At 39.1% G+C, this 16,686-nt stretch overlaps 1 protein-coding gene across 4 annotated transcripts in view; it reads left to right on the top strand.

Annotated features, from left to right (window-relative positions):
• The window catches only part of EFL1 (elongation factor like GTPase 1), a 133,825-nt gene that overhangs the window by 92,881 nt on the left and 24,258 nt on the right, over positions 1–16,686 (top strand). For all 4 annotated transcript variants that reach the window (XM_067030032.1, XM_059056039.2, XM_067030031.1 and 1 more), the window contains 3 exons: positions 2,802–2,933; positions 8,382–8,529; positions 14,719–15,701. In XM_067030032.1, coding sequence (XP_066886133.1) covers positions 2,802–2,933; positions 8,382–8,529; positions 14,719–15,701 — 1,263 coding nt within the window. The remainder of the gene's footprint in view (positions 1–2,801; positions 2,934–8,381; positions 8,530–14,718; positions 15,702–16,686) is intronic.

Genomic DNA, 16,686 nt, shown 5'->3' on the forward strand with positions numbered 1-16,686 from the left:
TAATACTGTTTACTCTCAACCACTGCACCACTAGGGAAGCCCAAAATGCTGATTTTTGATTAAGAAAAGTTTGAAGGGTATGGTACACATCCTGGTGAGGGCCTGTGTACCCAGTGGAAGAACTCAGCATTTAATCAGGTGTCACCCCAGCCTGTAAGCTAGAGTTCACTCACTTGAAATGTCTAATACTCCTTGTTATATAGAGAAGAATCAGGACCAGAGAGGACTTGAATTGTTCATCTTCAGTCAGACAAAAGTTACTGGCGTTTGTATAAAAACAAGCTAGAATTCTTGGTGTTTAGTAAATTCCTTTTGCTGCATATTCATCAGCCTGTTTTTTCTCTTTCTTTTATTTAAGTCATATGCTTTTTTTAAAAACATACATGGAAAAAGCTTTGCACCCTCTTTAATCCTTGAAACAAATTCATGCCATGCTAATTTTGCATATTTTTCTCTGACCTATCACTTTTCCCATCCCAAAACTTCTAAAATGATTCCCTGAAGGGAACACATTCTGCAGCTCCAATCCCAGTTGAAAACTGCTTTAGCACATGAACTTTATGTGAAGGAATTATACATAACTCCTTGATTGATATCATTGTGATTTAAACAACTGAAGTGAAAATCATGTGATTTAAATAGAAAAAAAATGACACAGAATTATACGGAGATTATAACAGTGTAAATTATGTGTGCCAGTAGAGGAGGGAATAAAAAAGGAAATACATCAAATGAATATAGTGACAGTATTCAAATGGTGTGGTTATGGGTATACAGTGATTTGTTTCACTTTTTTTCAAAATTGTACCTGATGGCATTATTTTTAAAACAGAAAGTTTGTTTTAAAGTGTGTTTTGTATAAATATCAAGTTGTACACTTAATAATTATCTGATAGTACATCAAGAAATTCTCAAAGTGATTTTTAAATCATTTTCTTGTGATTCAGCCAAATAACTCTAATGGTTCCTTTCTTAGATTTTTAAATTATATTAAAAAATTTGTTAAAATAGTGACATATTATAGATAGTGACTTTTTTACTATCTTTGGAGCATAACTTTTCCCATAAAGTCTTAATCTTGACTAGGAATACTGTGGTATTGACTTTTTTTGTTTCAATTTTTTCATGTTTTTAATCTGTTCACAAATCTGGGCATATCTAAATAGCAAGAATAGATTTGGTGATTTGAACAGCAAAATGTAAACCAGACGTTTAAAGAGACAGTGTTCAAAATACACTGACCTTCTGCAGCCTGCGTCCCTGGTGATACAGAGGAGAGACCAGCAGTTATCTTTTCATTGAAACCATGTGCTGTGTGTGCAGGAAGGAAATGCATGCTAGTCAGAGGTCAGAAGCAGGATGGATGAGGTTTGAAAGAGAATATTTACTGTGGGGTTTTCCTAAACCCCTAGCCTCATGGGAGATGTTGTTATTTCTAGTAGACTTGGTGGAAACGTGGGCAGACCCAGATGTGTTACATCATGGTACATGGAGGACATTATCAAGAAGCTGTGGCCAGGTGTAGGTCTCTCTGTGTGCTGGGGTCAGAAGGACAGCAATAAGTTTAGACCTTGACCAAATAAATAAACCAGAGGCACTGGGAATGAATTTAGCTCCTTGGAAACTTTAGTCTGAAGAGGATCCCCTGCACACGAAAGTTGGAAACTTTAGTCTGAAGAGGATCCCCTGCACACGAAAGGTCTAGAAATCATGTCATGAGCTACACAGTTAAAGGAGCTAATGAGGTTTAGTGTGAGGCAGGAGAGTATTAAAAGGATCTGACAGATGCCTTTGAAATCCAAAGGGTAGTTGGTAAAAGCAGAAGCACGTTTTCTGTCGACCTTTGGAGAACTGAACTAAGAACAATGTGTAGAGATGGGGGAAACACGTTTCAGCCTAATGTAAGGAAGGTGTTCTTACAGTTGGAGCGATCCCTTAACGTAGTGGGATGGTGAATTCTGGAGGCATTCGGAAGGGGCGGTGGGAGGGGGCTTTTCACACTGTGTGGTCAGATTCAGTTCCCCGCCACCAGGCTGAATGGTCGATTGTGTGGCACCCCAGCACCCTGTACCTGTACATCCATTTGTCAGCTGAAGGCAGCAAAGTTGTTTTCTTTGTTTCCTTTTCATAGTTGTTACTAAGCTCGAGATGCAAAAGCAGACTGCTGATTAAATATCCCTGCCCCTTTCTCCTATGTCACCTTCCCCTAAAACAGGTAGCCTCCCCTTCCATACCCTCTTCAATTCTTAATTCTTTAACCCCAAAGCACAAAAATCGCCCTTGTGTTTCTTAATTTGTTCTAAAATGTTGTCTGCTCTTACTCTGGATGTGAGGTTCAATATGACCCCTTCATCTCACCTTTTTGGGGCATTCTCTCTGCTCCTGTCTGCTCAAAGACAAATATGTATGCTTTAGAGCCTTACGCAACTATCAGCTGGGAGCCTGAAGTGGAGAGTGGGCAAGAGAGGGAGGTGGGGGAGTAGCTGATATTCTCCTCTCTAAATCCCCTTTACCCACAAGCAAGTAGATTTGGCAAAAGAGATTATTTCAGTAGAGACTCATCTTCATCAAATTAATGTATTTTAAAATCTAAGAGTTACAATTTTAAAAGTAATTAGTATTTTCAGACATATGTTTCTGGACATGATCATTTCTGTGGTCAAAGTAGGTATGTTTTAGCCCAATTTGTTTAGTGTTTTTTTCTCTGTGACATATGTACTGGGTTGATGTTGTTATTTTTCTAACATAAGTTCAGAATTTATCATCTTTTATTGACTCCATGGATCTTTTCCTCCCTGCAGGAATAGGAGGCCTTCAAGACTTTGTGCTGAAATCGGCAACACTGTGTACCTTGCCATCCTGCCCGCCATTTATACCACTCAACTTTGAAGCCACCCCTATTGTGAGGGTTGCTGTTGAACCGAAACACCCAAGTAAGATGACCTTGTTTTTAAAAGCATGTGATGTTCATTACATTTTTAAAATACTTGTATTTAATGCTTGGTTCCTCATGATTTGTTTCAGTAGTAGACTATGAATATTCATGAAGGTATGTAATAGGAGTAACCTGCCCAGCCATGAGGCCATACAGACCACCAGCATTTTGAGGAGAATCGAACCTCTGTCTTAGGAACCAGGAGTCTTTAGGCACCTTCGCCCTCCAGGGAGACTGTATTCTTTATGGCAGAAACAGGGTCATCTCTGCATCCCCCAGAACCCTGGCACAGGGTGATGTCTCAGCAAAGTTCATGTTTTATGTGAATGGTTCTTAGAATCTTATCCCAAGCTCCTTGGTTCAAAATTCATACCCTCTTCCCTCTAGGTTTGCTAGATTATCTGGACACTGAGCATTTCCTCTTTGTTTAGAAAGCACTTTCTGCCTCTTTCTGTCTGGCTGTGTGACACCTACATATGCCAGTCCCTATAATAACTAATTCTTAGTCTTTGGTTTATACCATTTGCCTGGCCATCTTCATTGACTCTTGTATTTTACTTTCCATGATTGTCACTAACCCCCCTATTCCCTGTGACTTCGCTGTTCCCAGTGCTTAGTGGTAGTCAGTGAAGAATCTCCAGACTGCTTTAAGGAAACCAGAGAACCAATGTGTAAAATGGCAGTTTTCTGTTGAGGTATATAATGGCCTCGTTGCCCCTGCATCTGTATATCCCTCCCCTCCCCAGAGCTGGGGCCTTCTGAAAGCTTGTCTCTGCCTCATTTCCTAAGACATATTCTAGCCATTGAGGATCCCTGGGACCCTTGAGCAGATATGTATTTGGAGGACTGTATCTCTGGCCTTTATCCTCAGTCTTAGTAAACAGCTATCTGCCTTGGGCCTCAGACACGCATGCTTTCTGGGCTGTCATTGTGGACTGACAGTGCCTTTGATTGTTGCATGGATTTACCCCATTCTGTGTAATGCCTGCTTCCTCTTTGTGGGTTTGTCCAGATCCCGGCCCCTCATGGTTTGTTCTTTTATTCTACTTGCTAACTGCCTCCAACCCTAAGAAGCACATACAATATAAGAAAGCTCAGTTTTATTTAAGTTGTAACATTTGAGTCTGACAACCGTAATTTATTCTTAGGTGTTTCTAGTATTTATTTAAATCTTATTTCTTACTTTTAAAACAGAGATTAAAGAAATTTAAGCTATAATGTTTTAAGAGAAATGTATAATTTTTTGGAGTCTGTTTGATAGTTGTGTGCTACTCTGTGCTATTATCCAAGCCGAGTAAAAGCCCAGTCCTAAAGGGCCACCTTCTGTACAGCTTTGGCTACATGAGAAGAGAGATCCTAGTACCTAGCTTACTTCCTGTCCCATAGCAGACTCAGTAAGATTAATTTCTTTCTCATAAACAAGGTAATCTAATAAACAGAATTACTTAAGATTGTCCATCTGAGTGCCAAAATGTATTTCCTCATATGTGTTGCATTAGATTTTTCTGAACTTTGTAAAAAATAAACTAAAATGATAGAAGGGGCACCCAGTTTTCTTCATAATTTTTAAAGGAGTATTGCTACTTTTCCCAATCAAGTATATTGTTCTTGCTGGGTTTGCCATGCATATTCTTGAGTATGTTATTGAAGTGTACTCCATTCTATATTTCCATGTCTGAAGTTTATACCCATTGTTCTGTCTTCTTTTTTTTTTTTTAATTTGTGGTACGTGGGCCTCTCACTGTTGTGGCCTCTCCTGCTGAGGAGCACAGGCTCCGGACGCGCAGACTCAGTGACCATGGCTTAGGGGCCCAGCTGCTCAGCGGCATGTGGGATCTTCCCGGACCGGGGCACAAACCCGCATCCCCTGCATCGTCAGGCGGACTCTCAACCACTGCGCCACCAGGGAAGCCCCTGTTCTGTCTTCTTGTTACTACAATGTCAACATCTTATTTTACATTTATAATGTCTGGGAATACTTCTCTTGACGCTAGTCTCATTCCTCTGAGCCCTCAGAGGATATTTATTGTCTCTTTACTCTTTGCCCTAGTTTCTTATGCCCATCCTTACTTTGGGGCAATAGCCCCTCTCTTTATGGATTACATGTCTAATGACTATTGGGATGTCCCACCCTCCTATACCTCAACTTCCCAGTAGTACTGCCCCTGAGAAGCACTGGGCAGTTGCATTGTTTATTTCTGAATAGAACATGTGTCCCAGGCCCTCTTTCCTTTTTCATGCTGACAAACTGGGCTAACTAATCTAGAAGACGGCCTTTTTACTCTTCTTTCGGTGTGAAGGCATTCCGAGCATTTCTTCTTTCAGTTTTCTTTCTCTGACTTCCTAAGCTGAGGTCCAGATGTCATGGTGGCCGCCTCTCTGCTCCATGCCCACGGGGTCTACTCAAAATCCAACACCCAAACACACAGAACTCCACATGCCCAAAGCCATTATTATTTTCAGCATCATCATTGATCCTTACTGTGTGCTACATTCTAAGGATTTAACATTATCTCATTTAATCTTCTCAACAGCCCTGTGCTATTTTTTATCCTCATCTTCACATGAGGTAAACTGAAGCTTAGAGAAGTTAGTTAACTTGCCCATGGCCTTACAGTTAGCAGTTAGCAAGTGGTTGAGTCAGGGCTCAGACTCCTGCCTCTGGATCTTTATTTTTAGGAATCCAAGAAATTCTATTTACCTGAGAGCAGGGTTACTGGTTTCCAGAATTCTTTCATCCTTTATCCATATCAGTTAAAAGAAAAGAGCCCCCTATACATATGTTTATATAGATACATGAACTTTTGTGCTGATGTTTTATGTACATTATGAAATATACACAAACATAGAAATTACTTTAAAAATTGAGATGAAAATGAAATAACAGTCTTTAAAATATTCTTATTTGTATTTGATGGAGATATGCACTGTATATATAAATAGGTGAATATATATTATTTATTTATGATTGTGGTTTATAGTTGCATTAGTTATGTAACACTGCCTAACATATTACTCCAAAATTTGGTGACTTGAAAGAACAATAATCACTTATTATTTTTCACGGTTCCTTTGGTCAGGAATTTTGGAAGGGTTCAGTTTGGGGATGTCTCATGCAGTTGTAGTCACATATCACAGCAGGCTGCAGCCATCTGAAGGTTTAACTGGACTTCCACGGTGGTTCACTCATAGGTGCTCATAAGTTGGTGCTTGCTGGGGACCTCAGTTCCTCCACAGGGACCTTTCCTCAGGGCTGCTTGATTTTCCTGGAGTACCATATGGTTACTGGCTTTAGCCAGTAGTCCAAGACACTAAAACAGAAGCTGCAGTACCTTTTGTTAGCTAGCCTTAGAAATCACATATCACTTCTGCAGTATTCTGTTGGTCAGACAGGCCAAATTTCTTTTGAAAAAGCTTCTTCTTTGCTTATTGTAACACTGTCACCTTTGCCTTGAAGTGACAGATTTAAGTGTGTATGTGAATGTGAGTGGGTTTTTTGTTTTTGTTTTCTTAAGAATTTGTGGACTTCCCTGGTGGCGCAGTGGTTAAGAATCCACCTGCCAGTGCAGGCGACATGGGTTCAAGCCCTGGTCTGGGAAGATCCCACATGCCGCGGAGCAACTAAGCCCGTGCGCCACAACTACTGAGCCTGCGCTCTAGAGCCTGCAAGCCACAGCTACTGAGCCTGTGCTCTAGAGCCCACGAGCCACAACTACTGAAGCCTGCGTGCCTAGAGCCCATGCTCCGCAACAAGAGAAGCCACCGCAACTAGAAGCCTGCGCACTGCAACAAAGAGTAGCCCCCGCTCGCCACAACTAGAGAAAGCCCACACGCAGCAGCAAAGACCCAATGCAGCCAAAAATAAACAAATAAATTCATAAGGAAAAATTTTAAAAAGAATTTATTAGGTCCTCATACTGGTAACATTGTTTTGTACTTTGTAATTTGGTGATGGGGAGCTGACAAAAAGCTTTGTCATTTTTTAAAAAATTATTCCCTTGGGCTTGTGTGATACGTATTATTAGTGGTCTTTGTGCAAGAATCTTGTTAAGCCATATTTCAAATTCTGTGAAGGTTAACTTAACACTAGATAATATCTGTCCACTGAATTAGGCAAAGGAAACTACAAATGCTGAAAAGGAAACATGAGGGTACATCCGTCACCCCCACATACAGTGAAATCCCACTCCCTGTCTTCCGTCAGCATTTCATGCATCCCACATGTGGCTCATGACCACGACCTGTGAGGGTGCTGACACCCATTATGGAGTGTGGCTTTATGGCTGTCTGCCTGCAGGCTTCAAAACCAGTGTGTCTGTGACCTTGAGCACAGGTTCCTTAAGCTTCTCTGTGCCTGTTTGCTCATCTATAAAATGAGAACAGTAATCATCCCTGCCTCATAGTTCATGGGTTCATATATGTAAAGTGCTTATCTGGCACACTTAGCGCTATAAAGTGTTAGTTATCATTAAGAAAAGCTTATTTAAAGAACAAATAGATAATGGGAAAATAAATAGATATGGAATAGATATGGGTAGTCAACTTGGGTAGAATATATTGAAAAACCACTGATTGCAGAAGCTCCTGTGGTTTGGTTTGTTTGGCATGTTGAAAGCCAAGCATTGAGGAATTAACTGAGTCCTTCCTTCAGACGTATAAGTGAAACAAGACTGTGTAAAAATGCCTTCAAAGCCAATGTCTCTGCTAAAGTAGTAACAAGAGAATTCCTGTGACCTGCCTGAGTGAATAGTGGCCACCATGCATATGAAAGGTGTGAAAAAGCAGCAGAACTCCAGATGTGGATCCAAATCCCTACCTGTACCCCAAGAACTGTAGGGAACAAGCAACTATATACCGAAAGCACCAGCAGAGTGGAATGCAGAAGATACCCATAGCTCACGGGATAAAGTGGCTGCTTAGTGTATCCCACCTCTCACCCAAAGGGCAGCTTTATTCTAAAATCCACAGTTCTCTCAAGCAGTTTCATAAGTCATTATTTTAAATATGAGCTTCTGGTACAGTTTCTTGAATTGAGTATCATATTGAATGCTTCCTTTGTTTATTTGTTGCTTTTATAGTTTTATGGGTACTGTTTGGGAAGAGTTCTGTTACATTTCTAGGTATATATACATGTGTAATACATTTAAGTGGGTTTACAAGTGTAACAATGGTAGTTTATATTTGCTGAGTGTTTGAAGAAGTGGCATAGATCAGCTTTGGGAGTCTCAGTGATATGTTTGTGACATGTGTCTCACGTGAGCTATCTGTACAGGTAAATTACTAGAGGGTAGTTTTCTTCACATTGCTGTATTTGGAAGAACGGTAAACCATTATTTTAAGAGTTTATTTCATTATACTTTTCCCTTCAGTTTTCTCACAGATGTTATCTTTAGATTATATTAGTCCTTATCTCGTATTTAATCAGTATTTCATTTTGTTAACCTAGGTGAAATGCCTCAGCTCGTCAGAGGAATGAAACTGTTAAACCAAGCTGATCCCTGCGTCCAGATTTTAATTCAGGAAACGGGAGAGCACGTTTTAGTCACAGCAGGGGAAGTCCACCTTCAACGATGCCTGGATGACTTAAAAGAAAGGTTAGGTGATAACAGAGATGGAGAAATGGTAGCCCCCAAATCGGTGGGATGCTTTAGTGTTTCCTAAACCCATTGAACTTACACTGTGGTTTGCCTTTGGAGAAAACTTAAGTGCCCTCAACTTAAACATGGACTGTTATTGTGTTACTGGATCATAGATTTAATTTTTAATAACTGACAAATAGTATTTACTGCTATACTTGCATGATTTTGCATTTTTAGTTTGAGTCATAAAATATTTTCATATATATATTTTACTTTAAGCATATACACACACAGCATATCAGGGTAACAAAACAAAATTGTATTTTGTAAACATAGGCTGTAATTAGGATAGACTTCCTTTCCTTATTGATGTGGTCTCTACAATGTAAACCTTCAGTAAATCTTGATATTTCTCTATCATGGTGATACGTAAGTGTCATAAAATAGGCATCCCAAATAACTTTCTGTAAATTACGTTTTTCCTCTTTATTCCAAAGGTAATATATGTTTATTGTAGCAATTAGGGAAATACAGAAGAATAAAAAGAATCATTCAGTTACCATGCAGAGATAACTATGACTACTACATTTGGGTCCATAAATCCCTAGTCTGTTCTATATGTATTCAAATACTTACAGATATCTATACACAGCTCTGATTATTTGGTTAAGATAAACTTCTGGAAGTATAATTGCTGATTCAAAAGGTGGCATATTATATTGCTGGCATATTTTTTAGGCTTATGATCCATATTATCCTTAAGAAAGGCTGTTCCAGTTTACACCGTAACTAGCAAGATGTATTTGAAAGTGTCTCTTTTCCCAAATTTTTGCCAGCCCTGTATATCATAATTTTTTAAAATCTCACCAACCTGGAAGATGAATAAAAGGTGTTCATTGTTAATATGTACTTTCTGTGCTTAATAATCATATTGAAACTTTTTTAAAAATTGTATTTATTTATTTTTGGCTGCGTTGGGTCTTTGTTGCCACGCGCGGGCTTTCTCTAGTTGCAGTGAGCGGGAGCTACTCTTCGTTGCGGTGCACAGGCTTCTCATTGCGGTGGCTTCTCTTCTTGTGGAGCACGGGCTCTAGGCGTGTGGGCTTCAGTAGTTGTGGCACGCAGGCTCATTAGTTGTGGCTCATGGGCTCTAGAGCACAGGCTCAGTAGTTGTGGCGCACGGGCTTAGTTGCTCCGCGGCATGTGGGATCCTCCCGGACAGGGGCACAAACCCGTGTCCCCTGCATCGGCAGGTGGACTCTCAACCACTGCGCCACAAGGGAAGCCCCCCGAAACATTTTTTAATATGTTTATTGGCCATTTGTTTTTCTTTGATGAATCACCCTGTAATGGCCTTCCTTCCTTTTATTTTTCAATTTTCTGGGACTTTAATAACCATAATAATAATTATAGCTAAAATAACAATTATAAATAATCAACATGATTACATACTAAATACTACATGTTAGTCACTGTGTTGAACTCTGTGTGTCTCCTTTATTCCTTAAAACAACCTAGTAAAATTGGTGGTGGTGGTAGTAATGATAGTTGTTGTTGTAGTACAGTACTACTTTACTACTAATACTAATAATACAGTAGAATAAGATGAGCTGCTCCTGCAGCACCATCCATTTGGGTTTCTTTAAATGTTTTTATAGCCATAATTAGTACAAAATTGGAAGGTAGGTTTTTCCATCTCTTTCATGTTGTCACCATTTTCTTAGAATTTCTGAAGGTATAATTATAATGTTGATTAGAGAATAATCCTAATTGGATAAATCGTAAGGCATAATGTATTTTAAAATAGTAACAATTCTCAGAGGGTTTTTTTCTTAATGGTATTGAAATGTTATGTTATTTTTTGGAGTTTTTGAACTAACTTATTTTCTCTCTTTTCACACTCTTTGCTACCAAATTAAAATCCAATGTTAAATAACCTTACATTTCTCAGGCCATTAACTCCTCTTTAAAAATAATGCTTTATGGTACTTAGAATTATATTTCATGTAAAATTCCCCCTTTAAATCTAAAAGTGATTTTAATTGAATTACTTATTTGTGGTTGAAATTTTTTAAAGTGACAGCATCAAATGGTGGCAAAGATGTAGGAATTCACCTACACAACTAGTGGGAGTGTGAGTTGGTACAACTACTTTGGAATGTAGTTTGGGTATTATCTACTAAGGTAGCAGATAGTTATTTCCTACGACTTGGCAAATCTATTCCCATTTCTATTCTATATATACTTAACACAAAGCTGGACAAATGTGCATCAATAATATTCATAGCAACAAAAATTTTAATAGCCAAAACCTGGAAAAAACTCAAAATAAAATGCATAAACAAATAAATAATGGTAAATCCATACCAGGGAATTTTATAGAATAATCTCAGTGAACAAGCTAACTACGCAAACATGGATGAATTTCACAACATAATATTGAGCAAAAGAAGACAATTGAAGAAAACAATGTTTGATTCTATTCATATAAAGTCCAAAAAGCAGGCCAAACTGAACTATATACAGTATGGGGGTTTTATGTTTAGGTGATTAAAAAAATAATTTAAAATGGATTACAATGAAAATCAAGATAGCAATTACCTTCATGGGGTTGAGAGAATGCATAAGGGGGCCTTCTGAGGGCTAGTAATGTTCTGTTTCTTAACTTGAGTAGTGATTTATTTACATGGTGTTCATGTTGTGATAAGTCATAGATCCAGTAGAGTTTTGTTTTGTGTACTGTTCTATATGACTGTTAAATTTTACAATTATATACTTAGAATAAGAACATATATATATAATGCTAGAGGGGTTTTTTTTTACCTCTCATGGGACAGAGCCTATGCCTTCTAATATATAAGCTCTTTTGACTTTGATACACATGTGCAAGAATGTGTTATGTACATGCGTGGGAGACAAGGAGGCTCCTATGACCTCTAGGCCAGAGAAACTGTCAGAGCTCTTATCCTACACCTCTCAAGGTAGTCATGATCAGACATGGCAGGAAGCCACAGGAAATTGCTGAGTAGTCAGAGTCTACTGCACTTCTTTTGAAGTAATCACAGACTCTGCACTGCCAGGATTTAAAGAAACTTTAGCCCTGAGGCACTTTGTAGGTGTGGCAACCAAATGCACACCTCCCCTTCCATGGTGTGGAGTGATTTTAATTAATCTTATAAGTGACGACTATGGGAGAATTCTTGGGAACCTTAGAAACTGGAAGGACTAATATGACTTTTAGTAGCCCTTTTGACCTTATGATATGAGGAAAATAGGACGGTGTCATAGTACTCAACTCTCATAGTTTGAAAGCTGTGCAGTTGGTTTTCTTGAATGTTCTGAGTATGTTGAACATATTTTCTCTAAATAAAGATAACTAAAAAAATATTTTCCAGTTTCTAAGATTTCTAAGCGCTTTTTCTTTTTTAAAAGCCAGGAGTGGGTATTAACTTTTATTGAATGCCAATTTAGCATTTTTAAAGATGATTACGTGGATTACTTTATTAGACACTTTTTTTTTTTTTTTTCCTGCGGGTGCGCGGGCCTCTCACCGTTGTGGCCCCTCCCCTTGTGGAGCACAGGCTCCAGACATGCGGGCTCAGCGGCCATGGCCCACGGGCCCAGCCGCTCCGCGGCACGTGGGATCCTCCCAGACCGGGGCACGAACCCGTGTCCGCTGCACCGGCAGGCAGACTCTCAACCACTGCGCCACCAGGGAAGCCCTATTAGACACTTTTAATGTGATATTTTAACAGATGTCCTAATACAAATCAAGTTTTAGAACCTATAATAAAAACTACTAGGGCTTCCCTGGTGGCGCAGTGGTTGAGAATCCGCCTGCCGATGCAGGGGACACGGGTTCATGCCCCGGTCCGGGAAGATCCCACATGCCGCGGAGCGGCTGGGCCCGTGAGCCATGGCCGCTGAGCCTGTGCGTCCGGAGCCTATGTTCCGCAACGGGAGAGGCCACAACAGTGAGAGGCCCGTTTACCGCAAAAAAAAAAAAAAAAAAAAAAAAAAAAAAAAAAAACTACTTAGTGTTGTAATGAATTATTCCTTTAATATGCTGTTTAATTGTATTTTTCATTATAGCATAATGGCTAAGAGCATGGATTCTGAGGTCAGACCACGATTTGAAACCCAGCTTACTAGCTCTGTGACTTTGGAGAAGTTATTTGATAATTTCTTATTTGATTTTCTCCTCTACAAAATGAGGATAATAATATACCTACTAAAGAAATAACACATGTAAACCACTTACCACAGTGCCTCATACATAATAAGTGATTAGTAAAAAAAAAAAAAAAAAAAACGCACACATATATATCCATTTTTGTCATTGTTATTTTATCTTAGATTTTATATCTCAATTCTTGGGTAAGATTGAGCTACAGTTTTGTGTATGTCTGCTGTCTTTGTCAGGTTCAAGTATCAGAGTAATTTTAAATGAATACAGTGTCAGGTAGACATCCATCTTGTATATTCTGCAACAATGTATGTAGCATTGGAATAAACTAATCTTTGAAAGTAAACAAACACTGGCAAAACCAAAACCTTTCTTGGAAGTGACTTTTATTTTTAGAAAATTTTAATTTTCTTCCATACATTATGATCTATTCAGGTTCTGTATTCTAAAGTCAGTTTTGGTAACATTTTTAGAAAACCATCCATTCATTGAGTTTTCAATTTTATCACAAAGTATGAAATCAGATGAACCAAATTCCTGCCCTAAACCCACAAAATATAGAAAGCAAAAACAAATCTAGAATCAAAAGTAAGCATTTCGGGCTTCCCTGGTGGCGCAGCGGTTGAGAATCCGCCTGCTGATGCAGGGGACACGGGTTCATGCCCCGGTCCGGGAAGATCCCACATGCCGCTGAGCGGCTGGGCCCGTGAGCCATGGCCGCTGAGCCTGCGCGTCCGGAGCCTGTGCTCCGCAACGGGAGAGGCCACAACAGTGAGAGGCCCGCGTACTACAGAAAAAAAAAAAAAAAAAAAGTAAGCATTTCAAAACCTTTTAGTATTTAATTTCCTTATTGAATAACATTTCCCAGGGAAAAAGCATTGTTCCAAGATCCAAAAATTTCTTATATATGTATACATACACACGCATTTATGTATGTGTACATACATATATATGTACATTTATACATATGTCCATCCACCTTGCCAATAGTAGACCAGACCAAAGCTTTAGTATTAACTGGGAATGAGGTAAACAGAAAATAAGAGAAAAAGAAAGATTGCGTGGTTTCATTGTCATCAGAATCAGACCATGCCAGTTTCCAGAATCTGCCCTCTGTGAACTTGTAACTCATCTGGAAGAAAGTGCAGCATGAAACTAAACTTGACACATTGTGAGAAAGGGGGCTTTCTGAACTTGGTGCCAGACTGAGGTTCAAGACCTATGAGGTTCAAGACCTATGCGGTCTAGTAGAGTAGCCACTGACCACATATGGCTATTCTAAATTAAATTAAGATTAAATAAGATTAAAAATTCAGTCCCTCAGTCACATTAGCTGCATTTCAAATGTTCAGTAGCTACGTGTGGCTATTTAAATGTAATTAAAATTAAATGAAATTAAAACTTTGTTTCCCCGGTTGCACTAGCCACATATCAAGTACTCTGTAATCATAGTACAGATATAGAACATTTCCATTATTTCAGGAAGATCTTTTGGAGAGTGCTACTCTAGACAAACTCCTAGGTCTTGCCAGCTTCACCATGAGCCTCATCAAAGCCAAATCCACTGTCAGGATTTGACTGGATATCCTGAAGTTCTGTGGGTTTTTTTTTTTTTTTTTGTCTCTTTAGAGTTATAATCATTGAGCTTTTCTTCTCCAGATTCTTAAAAATGGCAGATATTATTTTAAAGAATTCATGTCAAATCTTATTAAAACATTTATTCTCCACTCAAAACATTCTTATCTAAATACATGGTTTATTTTGAGAATGAACAAAGCAGTGAGATTCTAGTATATGCAAAGAACTCCCTGAAGGTCTGTTCCCATTAGAGGTGGTCTTTTGAATCTGAAATGAAAGCGGTTTTTGAATTCTGATATAATGTAAATTACCAATATTTCCTAGTAAAATAATTTTTGTATTTCTCTGTTTTTGCAGAATATTCATTATGTAATATTTCTACATGGGCGTTTTGATGCCATTTTGGTTATAACCTTGTGTTATTTCTCTTGACTCTGTAGGTTTGCAAAGATTCAAATCAGTGTATCTGAACCCATTATTCCATTCAGAGAAACAATCACAAAACCCCCCAAAGTTGACATGGTCAATGAAGAAATAGGCAAACAACAAAAAGTTGCAGTCATACACCAAACAAAAGAAGATCAAAACAGAATCCCTGAAGGAATCCAAGTTTACTCTGGTGGGCTAATCACCATGACTACCCCCAATAAACTTGCCACACTCAGTGTTCGAGCCATGCCCCTTCCAGAAGAAGTCACTCAGATTCTGGAAGAAAATAGTGATTTGATTCGTTCTATGGAGCAATTGATATCCTCTTTGAATGAGGGTAAAAACACTCAGATGATTCACCAGAAGACCCAAGAGAAAATTTGGGAATTCAAAGGAAAACTAGAGCAACATCTAACAGGGAGAAAATGGAGGAACACTGTTGACCAAATCTTGTCATTTGGCCCAAGAAAATGTGGGCCCAACATATTAGTAAATAAAAGTAAAGATTTTCAGAATTCAGTATGGACAGGCCTAGATGGCAAAGCTTCAAAAGAAGCCAGTAGATACCGAGATTTGGGCAATAGCATCGTGAGTGGCTTCCAGCTAGCAACCCTCTCTGGCCCCATGTGTGAGGAGCCTCTCATGGGTGTCTGTTTTGTTCTGGAAAAATGGGACCTAAGTAAATTTGAAGACCAAACAGCAAGTGATAAGCAGAATCAAGAACAAAGTGATCTGGTAAAAGAGGTACAGGGGGAAGGTGAAACCTGTTCTGGTAGAGATGAACACCAAGACCTACAAGGTGGCTGCTCCGAGCCCTTTGAGAAGAGGGCTTCCCAGAAAGGAGAGTCTTCACTCACCGACTGCTATGGACCCTTCTCAGGACAGCTCATTGCCACCATGAAGGAAGCCTGTCGCTATGCACTGCAAGTGAAACCTCAGCGTCTGATGGCAGCGATGTACACATGTGACATCATGGCCACCAGTGATGTTCTCGGTAAGGCAAGAAAGGTAAAGACAGTGAGAAATACCATGAATAACAGTGGAAGTCTCCCAGATCAGAAAGCTTAAACTCATTTAATATTTTTTTTTTGCAGAAGCTACATTATCATCTGATTTTCAGGAACTAAGATCTTAGAAAGCCAGAGGCCTTAAATATTAAAATCTCGGGGGCAAGGGAGCAGAAGTTTTGCCAACTTAGGATATTTTATTTTGCAAAAATAGAAAGACATTTCTGTAACAGAAGGTCTGATAAATGAGGTTTAAACTTCTCTTGTATTTTACTATCCAAACCCGTGCAGTAGTTATTCACAGGGGAATAACCATATCAGTCTGGGTAACCAAAGTTGTGACAACAATCAGAGAATAAGGTGACGTTCTCGTACTCCTAACACAAAGGGCTTCTGTGAATTCTGGGTGTCTTCTGAAGAAGAAAATTATTTGGTACTTTATTCACTGCTAACTATTACATCAGATCCTGCTGCTGATTTTTCTCTCTTTGGGAGAAGAACCTTTAAGATCTCAGGAGACATTGAACCGTGGCACTTGATAGCTGTTTTGACTTTTGACAGATTTTACTTCAGTGAGACTTATTTTCTTCACCTCTGCAAAAGAAGGTAATAATTCATTGGAGGTTGTGAGGAGTAGCATGAGAACACAACTGTGGGGCCTAGAACCATGCCTGGCACACAGTAGTTCTCTGTACCCTCTTGAGATTGTGGAACTGCTTCAGTGGTGAGGAGGGTAGAAGGGGGAATTGAGCACTGGATGAGTGAGTGGACCAAATTGTTGTGTTTTCTCGAGCTCTGAGGTCCTTTGAGTCAATATGGGTTCCTTTACATTCTTTTTGGTAAGTTTCTTTTGCCGAGTAATTCCTAAAGGCATAAATCTAAATTGTTGGGGGTTTTCTTCCCCATAAAGAAATGTAGGCTTGCATCACAGTAAGGTTCCTGTGAGAGGAACTGAGCACCCATAGCAGCATT

Source organism: Kogia breviceps, chromosome 3 (genome assembly GCF_026419965.1).
Source record: "Kogia breviceps isolate mKogBre1 chromosome 3, mKogBre1 haplotype 1, whole genome shotgun sequence".
Taxonomy (NCBI): Eukaryota; Metazoa; Chordata; class Mammalia; order Artiodactyla; family Physeteridae; genus Kogia; species Kogia breviceps.